At 40.4% G+C, this 10,555-nt stretch overlaps 1 protein-coding gene across 1 annotated transcript; it reads right to left on the bottom strand.

The window, feature by feature from the left end:
• Positions 1-627: 627 nt before the first annotated feature.
• On the bottom strand, positions 628-10,419 carry AKAP5 (A-kinase anchoring protein 5). Its single transcript, XM_037125919.2, has 3 exons — positions 10,321-10,419; positions 9,522-9,932; positions 628-6,832 (listed from the first exon to the last, which is right to left on the bottom strand). The coding sequence occupies exon 3, from the start codon at positions 6,571-6,573 to the stop codon at positions 5,287-5,289; it is 1,287 nt and encodes a 428-aa protein (XP_036981814.2). The 5' UTR covers positions 6,574-6,832; positions 9,522-9,932; positions 10,321-10,419; the 3' UTR covers positions 628-5,286.
• Between the last annotated feature and the right edge of the window lie 136 nt (positions 10,420-10,555).

Here is a 10,555-nt window from a genome sequence, read left to right as displayed (position 1 = left end):
CTCACCTAGATTTTTCTTGTTCATGGTGCGAAGCCCAGCTTTGCTCAGGGTGTTCTTGGCTGTGTTGTGGGCTCATATAGAAACACACATATAATCACTCTCTTTCCTAAGCTCAGGAACTTGACCCCTGGAGGTCTCAAGCTTTCAGGGAGAAAAAGAAGTGGATACCCACAAAGGGGCTGGGGGCTCCAGACTCCAGCATTAGAAGTAGATCAAAAAGAAATTAGAATTGCCTGTGAGGACAAGTTTTACGAAAGGTATTGCATCTATTATACTAGAAAAAAAGTGATTTAACTAAAAATTCTACTGAATGTAAAATATTAAATACCTTACGTACAGTGTTTGTACATGAATAAAACATTTTGCTTTGGAATGAGGTTTAGTTTTAGCACATTTAAGACTCTATCAACTTTAAATTGGTCCAGAGACTGGAAAGTGCACTATTGCATAGAGTCCAATTATTATCACTGGTCAGTGCTTAAGGAAAAACTGGGCCGTCAACATGAGGGGAATAAAATCAGTGTCTTAATAAACAGAACTTTGGAAATACTCAGCTTTAGCAGGCATCATCTGAATAATTTAAGCATTTTCACATCAAGATTGCTTGGTTATTTAGAAAACCATAAATATTATTGTTATAGTTTAATACACTGTAGAAACAACTATAGCGAGAGATGATGGAAACAAGTGTACTTTTCTGTCCAGTTCACAGAAGGCATCAAAGTCAGAATCACCCTTCACATGGGATTAGTTCAGTGAAATTGAATTCCAGGTCTAGGTGTCTGTGTTTCTCTTTGCTGAAGGCGGGCTCTTTGAGGCCCATTGTGGTGCAGTTGGCCCCACCCCCAATCAATCAGCAGAGGAGAACTTTTCTGTGGTGTTGCTTCAGTAGTTCACCAGCGTGGTCTTTACAGTTTTTTTTTCTTTTTTAAAGATTTTATCTATATATCTTCAGAGGGGAAGGGAAGGAGAGAAGGAGAGAAACATCGATGCATGGCTGCCACCCATGCGTCCCCCACTGGGAACTGGCCTGCAACCCAGGCAAGCGCCCGGACTGGGAATCGAACCGCAATCCTCTGGCCCACAGGCCCACGTTCAATCCACTGAGCCACTCCAGCCAGGGCAGTCTTTACAGTTTTAAGAAAAGAAAGTAATGTACCACATTTCTATGAAAAGATTTGGATACATAAAATAAACATGAGCCAGTATAATATTAAGTCTGTATTAATAGTCAATACATGTGTTCAGGTTGAAGCCTTTTTTCTAGAGTATTTCTTGAATATTATTAGCATCTGACCCACAGTAATATAGAAATACGAAATGGAATTTTTACTTTTCATAACAGCTCATCCACTTAACACTGCACAAAGAACTACTATAAATATATATAACATTATGCAGGCTTTTTCTTCACAAACCAGAATATACCATTTAACTATTTAGAAACTGAATGCTTTCAATCTGTGCCTGTATTTATATGACCACCTCCCCACACCAGATAAATTTGTCTTTTTTTTATTGTCCCTTTCCTAGCACTTGAGATCCTGCATTGCCCGTGGCTCTGTGCCTTCAGCCCTGACCCGGAGCCTGTCGGTGCCGCTCCTCAGGTTGAGCTCCTGGAGGGCAGGGAGCCTGTCCCTGCGTCAGAGTGTTTGGCGTATCTTACACCCAGCACATGTGGAGTCGAACTGAATTTAATCATGACATCTACATTTTATATAGCTTCCTTCTGTTAAATATTTATAACTAAGTAGGGATTACAAAAAATTCTTTTCAAAAGTGCACCATAAAATGTACTATACATCAAAATTTTGAATCCTATAAAATAAGAAACTTTTTATGTTATATAATAAAATATCACTGGAATTTGAACCTAAAGAATTCTAAACCTTAAATGATGGGCAGAAAAGTCAACCCCTGATGTATTAAGTGTCAGATGAAATTAGAAAGACTTTACCTAATTAAATAAGGTTGACGTGAAAAGGATCTTTTCCAACAATGGGATTTGAAAGTTTAACAATTATTTTTAAAACTCCATTATTAGTCCTGAGAAAAAATAGCTCTTAATTATAAAATATAAGGCAACTTGAAGTCATACATTTATGAAGCTAACTCAGGACGGCATGCCCTGCTATATATAATCCATGTCTGTAAAAGCCTTTGGCAGGAAGGCTGATCACACGAGCTTATGAAGAAACACAATCTCTTAGAAATAAATCAGAGTTTCTAAGACATTATTGAATAGTAGTCCAATTAAGATCATCACAGATTTTGTATTGTCAAATAGATTACCTTGAAGGGAAATTGTGCAGACAGATTTTCCTGAAGAGCCCCATTTGGGCCATATGCTTATTACCGTGTTGTTTGAAGCGGAGGAGGCCACGTAGCTTCTGTTTGAAAGTTCTTTTGTTTCCCGCTGCCTTTGCCTAAATGTTACCAGGTACTGTTTTTATATCCTATAAAGCACTTTGAGAAAATGTGAAGTGAATAATATAACATAAAATAGAGGAGGATTTTCGTATTCTCTGGGTTGTAAAGCAAACTGAACGATACTTGGTTCTTGACAGGAGGAAGGCAATATGCTGAAAAGCCGACCAAGTAAACCAACCAGCCCTGTAAACTTCTGGGTTCAAAGCAACTGAATCCCCCACCAATTAATGTTTACTGAAGGCAATGTTTATGCCACAGCACATTTAAATGAAAATTAATGTGCTGTTATTAAATTGCCTTCTAAATGATTGATTTAATATTGTCAAAGGGTTGTGAATTGAATAAGAACCTATTTATATTCATTTAATGTCTTACATATAAAATCAAATTGCTTAAAATGCTATAATAAAAAATCTTAAGAGTGATTTCTTAGTTATCTGATTCCTAGTTATTTCTATAAAACAAAACAATTTGGGTCATCTCAGAATTCACTGTAGGTTTTAATCTACATGGAAGATATACCTAATCAGATTGAAACCAATTAATGTCTGGGTTCCTTTTTCAAACTGGAATCCTACTTACTTAATTCACTAGATATTTTCAGTAGAAAAGACTGAGGAGAAACCACTTAAGAATGAATGCAAACAGAGTATTCTCATCACAAAAACAATCCACTATGTATAATACATTCTAATCAAAAATATATATCAAACCACAGTGTGTATGTAGTGTGTGTAGACACAGGAAGAGATAAAATGTTACTTTCTTAACAAAAAAAACCATTTACTACACATATTAACCTAGTATCTGTCTTTAAAACTCCCAAATAAATACATCTAAATCTTTCAAAATATTTTCAATAACTGATAAGTGCTGTACTTTTTGCTTGTTCATGAGAGATTAAAAACTTACAATGCAAGTATATTGGCTTGAGCCTCCCTTGCAGTTAATGAAGGAAGGGTTCTTCAAACACTGTAAAATGCACCAACTTCAATCAGGTTTTTTAAATTGTTCACTTTCAAATATATATTTGCTGGTGGCTATCCAAGTTCATTAGCACCATATAGTGAATTTAAAAGATTATTAGGGAGGCTGACTAAGTAGTCTTTTTTTTTTAATGTTTAAAGTTATACAAGTAAAAAAATTGCAGGGGGAAGTCATGTGTTTTGAATGATTTGCTTTTTATCTTGCCAAATTGAAGGATTTTGGTGGGCTCCCCCTCCCAAGTTTATAAGCATGAAGTAGGGGAATACTTCTGCACTTCAGCAAAGAATCTTGCTAATAATATCCATTGTTCAGTTCCAAAATCAGATTAGATTTTTCTGCCAGAGGTCTCAATATGTCCTTACAGAAAGAAACAAAGATGCTCTAGGACAAATTAGCACATACTCTCTATATGCAATCCAGAAATAATTCAAGAAGTCTCCAGATCATTTAAAGTCATCTAATGTTACATTCTTTTCTCTAAGAACAAATTCTTTTCTCTCTTACCAAATACCTTACAACTCTGGTGAAAGCTCTTCATTATTTACCTGCTTTCAGAATAACCCCATCACTGAGTTTAGACAGCGCGGGACTGTACAATCTGAAGCCCATCCTGGGAGGTAAGGAAGGATATTTACAGTACTGTGGCCACAAGAAAATATTGAAATAGAATCACCTTTTAAAAAAACATGGCATTCATTCATGAGATCAATGATTTAAATAATTAAATAAAATGCAAATAAGCCCTTATAAGTTTTGTTGTTGTTAAGGGATTAACTATAATGAAAAAAATGGTGAAAAAAATTCCATATCCATGTAAAATTTTTTTACTGGTGTCTCTCAATACATAGGCACAATGAGAGAACACTGACATTTAAAATGATGTGCTTAAGAGGTAACTTTTTACTCTCTATTCGCTTGGCTCATTCTTGGTCAAGAATGAGTAATTTTTTTACTAAATAAATTATGATGATTCCCCAGGACTTTTACTGCCAGGCTGGCTCTGAACCCACTCTCCGCACTCTGAGGAGAGTTGATGAGCCTGGTCTTCAGAGAAGTGACCCTGCAGCACAAATCCACGCTGAACACGAGAGCTCGTTAGGTGGGAAGTTTGCCTTCTCCTGGGAGGACAATACTATTCTTTTTGTTTTGTTGTTGCTGTTGTTTTGTTTTTACCTTTTCATCAGATGATCCCATGCAGAAGTAGATTTGTGCAAGTCTGTTTGGGGCAGAAGATGAAGAGCAAAAAGGTACGCCCTGTTCCCACGGCTTTGCACTTGGTAATTATTTGCCCGTTTGAAGTAATTTGTGAACAGCTTTTTTTTAAAGGGCCTTGAGCAAGACTAAAAAAACCACTAATGTTTAATTCGACTAGACATCCTCTGCACACATTCACACCAAAAAGCTCACCTGATTCACCACTTTAAACAACATAAATGTGCACTGTAACTAAAATGTTTTTGAAAACTGAATGCAGTGTTAACCCATACACAGAGTTGAATTATCAAAAGGAAACCAGGCTTTGTGACATCAAAGGACATTGAAGAGACTATGGCATTTTGTAAGTGCTCAATAAACACATCTTCCTTCCCTCAGGCACCCCCATCTCCACATGCCATTTTAGCAACTCCTTGTATTTAGCAACTCACTTGGCCTTGTGAATGTACTGACCTTCTCCATCCAAAAGTGACTGCATTTTAGTGGTAGGCAGGGTTTGATAAACTGAATTCTTCCGTGCTTCTGGGCTGAGATTACACTTTTAAATCCCACAGATGAAAACCTCTCTCATTTGTTACTTAATAAGAAATGCCACAGATATGTAAAACAATTCATCATTAAACCTTTTCCCCCTCCCATGGTTTGGAAATTGAGTCACTGTAGAAGATTGTTTATGTTATTACCATTGGAGGCCATTTCATTAACCAGCTGTTCTATCGACAACTGGATGGCGTTCTTGACAAGAGAAGAAGCGGTTTCAATTAAGAGTGTTTCATACTGTTCTGAAGTTCTACCCTCAAAACCACACTCAGCAAAATCCCCTACTTCCTCATTTTCAGTTGAAATTAAGAATTGCTTAGGGACATTTTTAGATTTCTTAACATCAAATTCACTAACTTCAGTGTCTGTAATAATAATAGCAATTGGTTCCATTCTTTTGCTTTCTTCTGTTTTGGGTCTCTCTGCACTGATCTCAATTTCTTTAACATCTGATTCCTGGCTCAATCCATTATCTTTTGGCTTAATCTCTTCAGCTACAACCTCTCCACTTTCATGGTCTTTCCAGTTTGGTCCACTTTCTAGGGGACTGTTTCTGGCTTCTTCCTCAATTTGTTGATCTGGGATTGCAGGTGAGGGGGGAGCATCAGAAACCACCGGTAGCTGATGTTCTGTTTCTGAAGTTTCAAGTGGGCTTGTTTGCTGGGACTGGATACTTTCTTTTTCCTCAGTCGTTTCAGTATCTTTTTCAAGGATTTGAGTTCCTGTTTGAATAGCCAGATGCCCTGTGTCTAACCCAAGTTCTACTGAAATCACCTCCTCGCCAGGAGAAGTACTGCTGTTGCTCACATGTGATTCACAGACCTCATCACCTTCTTTCTGTGAGACGTCTCCACATACATCCTGGGTCAGCTGGGTCTTTGTTGCTTGGGCATCTGATTGGGTTGGAGATTTTGTATCCAGTCTTTCAGCCTCTTCCTGAACTTGGATGCTACAGTCTGCATCTTCTATAATTTTGGAATGATTACTTCTTTTCTCCCCTTTTGAGAATTTTATGCAGGGAATCTTAAGTCTGGATTTTGCCTTTTTCTTAGAAACAGCAGCATCCTCAGTATTGATTTCAGGTTGTACTTTGGCCTCACAGGGCTTTTGCTGCTTTGAAGAATCAGACCTTTTCCTGCGTGTTACAAGGCGTTTGATTGAGGCCCAGGTCCCTCCGGGGGGTGGTGGTTGATCAGGAGCTCCTGCTTCTGAGGGACATTTTGCTGCCACATCACCAGCTTCAGAGCTAGCTTTGGGTTTCATTGCTTTGGCTGATTTCTTTCTCCTCTTGAAGCAAAGTGTCGATGATTTTTCCTCCTGCTTCTCATCCTGAGGACTAACTTCTGCTGCTTTCTTCTCTTCCTTGCTTTCTACTTGAATCTCAGAAACTCGGGTCTCCATTTTTACATTACACTCTTTCACTAGCAGATGATATTCTCTCTTCTTTAGCAGCCGTTTAGGACAAAAAGCTGGGCAAAAATATTATACTAAGCAAATTTCTTCTAGATGTATTCACTCCTTTCGTTTTATTGCATACAGGTGTTTGAGGTGGTTTCTTCAGTATGCAAAATGCCTAGTTTCTCCATTAATTGTAATTTCTCTCTTTAATTTCTTCATGAAAGCCCTTTACTTGAGAGACTTGTTTTATTTAAAGAGCAACCTGATGAGAGAAAAGAGAGTGGTGTTTTATTTCACTGTCAGCCTACAGTTTTCTAGAGAGATGATTTCAGTTAAATGTAAATGACTTTACCAGGCATTTCCTGTAAGAAAACTTGCTGAAAATGACTGGAGAATAAAAATTGGAGTTAACTTTTGCCTCATCAAAAATATTTCACCGTGAATATATTTTTGCTCTAATGCTTTGTTAAAACTTCATTTTGGATTATTTGTGCAAATCTGACAATTTTATCAATTCTTTAGTTTTGCTGTCTTTACGAATTATTTATGATCGAAGGGCAAGTTAACAAACAACAACAAAAACCAGTGAAGAGTAGCCCTGGCCAATATCTTGTCCTGAAACACTAAGGTTGCAGGTTCAATCCTCGGTCAGAGCACTTACGAAAATCAACCAATTAATGTATAAGTGAGTGGAACAACAAATCAATGTTTCTCTCTTTCTTCCTCTCCCTCTAATATCAGTCAATCAATAAACAATGAAGGGTAAGGATAAGCTAGTGTGATTTTCATTACACACAATAAAGAATTCTGAAGCTGCAGAGTATCTTAGAGAATATTTGAGATTAATCAAGTTCCCGTCTTATGAAGAAACTGAGCACCAGAATGGGCAGTCAGCCTGTTGAAAACCATACAGTTAGATAAGGTCATAGCCAGAGTTAGAACTGAAGACTTCGACTCTCCAGTCTTCTTGCCATTATGCCATAAGGTTTCTGTTCTAAATATGGCAGCTCCTTCAGGGAGGTGCTACTTTTCATACATACACTGCGGAAATTCGACATGACTTGTAATTTTCCACTCTTAAATTTAGTTGTACAATGTTTACGTTTTTCCTAAATATTTGCTCTTCAAACATTTTCCATAATGAAGGTAAGAGAGAAAGATAGTAATAGCTGACATTTATGGAACAACTTTTGTGTATTGGGAAGTGCTAAGCACGTTTACATATGCCTCTAACCCCCCCCCCCCCACAGTCCAAGATGAGTAGGCGGTGGCATCGCCATCCACAGACGGAGAAACGGGCTGGAGAGGCCAAGCAACTGGCCAGAGATCTCGCAGCTGGTGCGTAACAGCTGATTCGGCCCAAGGTTGTTTCTAAAGCCCATGTTCTGAAAGGGTTTCATCAGGAAAATGGGTTGTTTAAAGATGTTAATCTGTCCCTGATCCACTAGCCAAAATTAAACTAAAAGTTTAATGGTTATTTAACCATTATATAGCCCATCAACTCATAATTGAATTAAGATTAGACTGAGTTCTTGCTATTTTAAAATTAAGCTTTTGAAATTCCTTATATTGTGTTTTCTTGGTTCTGGAGCTGATTTAAAAACCAAATGTAAATGGTAAGCTGTACAACCAGCAAACCAATTAGTTATTTATAAAGACATATTTTAAAATTAACCCATAAAATGGCATGATGGTACCAGTGAAGAGAGATGGGAGGTGATCCTCTAACAAAAATCCTATGAATTTTAGTTGATGAATGTCTTAAATGAGCAAAGGGACTCATTCCTTGGACTGTTTTCATGTAAACCCTTCACTGTTGAAGCTTTATTTGGGTAGTTCTTGATTCTATGAACCACACACGACACTGAAATTCTGAAAACTGGTTATGATTTTCCATGATCTAAGTATTCCCTGAGGTTGGGTGTTACATATGCCATGCCTCCGACAGAAAGACACAGTCATCCTATAACAAGAATGGAGCTAAAATATGAACATTTTATAGTGTTCCTCCTCACATAATGCTTCCATAAGTACTTGAATTACTGCTGATTATGCCTTTAAGTCCTCTCACCTCTTGTGAGTGCTCAGCTCCTGAAAACTCTTATTAACCAGGGGATGTATAACTAGCAGAAATATTGAAATTAGATCATGTGTAGGAATGTATCATTTGAAACTAACATGGACAGCTGCTTGAAAAGCCTATTTGAATGACTTATCACACTGTAGAAATAAAAACCCAAACAAAGAACCTAACTGCAATGGGGAACATGCAGTCTGTAAACATTAAAACTTTGCAGAATGTTAGATTGCAAATGATTCGTCCTTAAACTGCAGGTGTAGTTTTATCAGGAGTCATGAAGTCCCTGTTGTCATTTACTGACAGAACTGCAAGTCTAATGATGTAGGAAATACCCCTTCCCGTTTTCCTCTGAGCAGAGAAGCGCCGAGGCAAAGAGCCACCACTTCCCGGGGAGAGCAGTGGTTCTCTCCAGCATCGGAGGTAGACCACGAAGCTTCCTCCGGCAGGAAGGCGTCTCGCGTTCTGGCTGGATGCGCCTTATGGCAGGAGCTGGAGTGCAGGATAAACTACTCAAAAAGGAAAGTGCCGGGGGCGTGCAACAGATAACCCAGCTTCAAGCTATCTGCACAATTATAATGCCTGAGATCCAAAATCACATTTCCCACAAGTAAAGGGCAAAGAAGGGGGGAGGAATCTACTGCAATCCATGCTTCTAGGATGTAAGGCTAAGAGGGCAGGTAGGCTGAGCTGGCTGGAGATTCCCACGGACAAATGACCTTCCGATTCTTGTATCGGCCATCTCTGGGGTGGGTGGGGGCACAGATTCCGAGGGTCCAGAGGGCACCTCTTGCCCACTCAGCCGCGCAATCAGTGGACCAGACACTGGTCCGCACCCTCTTCTCCCGCAACCTCCTCGCCCTCTTTCACTTACCGAGGATGCTGGGGTCCTTGGCCGGGGGTCCTTGCTGCCCAGTAGGGAAAGGGGGCGCTGCGGGGCTGGGCGCCAGGCCGCCGGGAAGCCACCGTTGCACGCGAGCAGCCCTCTGCAGAGGGACCGCAGCCTGGCGGCGCCCCCTCCCCAGAGCGCAGGGACTGACAGCCAGCCGCACCAATGCGCGCTGAGCGGCGGGCTGGGGCGGAGCCAGGGCTGCGGGCTGGGGGCGGCTGGGTTAGGAGCGGGCACCGGCAGGTCCACCTGGTTACTGCGAGCTGTCTACCCAGCCACGTGCGAGCGGACCTCGCAGCACCACCGAGCCTGGACGCCACCACATCCGGGCAAGGACGTGGGGGCCACAGAGAGAGCCAGCAGATGGGAAGGCCACCTGGGTGGTGAGCCCATTTTCTGAGATGCAAAGAAGCAAAATCCTGTTTTTAATTATAGGCACTCCCACTATAACCCCACCCCCACCCCAAACGGACTATTTAAAGGCCCAGCAGATACCATATTTTAAAAGTAGGATTCAAAACCGCAGCGTGGGATCTCATTTGTTTGGAGAGAAAATGACATATATGAATTGAAACAACCAAAAACTTTCCCAGGAGTGAGGTTGGGTGTGACGAGGTCGTCGTGGCTCTTTGTCAAACAGGCTGTCAGGGGCCCAGAGACCCTGGTCTCCCTGCTCTAGGGGGCGGGTACAGATGATGCGATCAGAAGAGCTCAGGACCCAGCCCCACTCATGCTTTATACCTTATATACTTCCAAGAATAAGTTGAGGTAGTGTACAAGTTACCCATGTTTTCCTTCCGTATATTCCGATGCCTGCTTTAACCTTGTCCTTCTCCAGCGGGGTGGGACGAGGCGGTGGGAGGATGGGGGAGGGTGTGCAGAGGGTTTCTTTACAGTTCCCATCAGAGCACAGGGCTCAGGCAGCATCTACTTCCTGCCTAATTGGCTAGGCTGTGTATTTTCATACACTGTCTGAATTTTTAAACAAGCTGCAAAACGTAGTGTAAAGCACCAGAAGC

This window comes from Artibeus jamaicensis, unplaced genomic scaffold (assembly GCF_021234435.1).
Source record: "Artibeus jamaicensis isolate MK-2021 breed Jamaican fruit bat unplaced genomic scaffold, CSHL_Jam_final contig_851, whole genome shotgun sequence".
NCBI classification, from domain to species: Eukaryota; Metazoa; Chordata; class Mammalia; order Chiroptera; family Phyllostomidae; genus Artibeus; species Artibeus jamaicensis.
The sequence above is the reverse complement of the archived record's forward strand: the minus strand, read 5'-3'. Positions and strand labels throughout refer to the sequence as shown.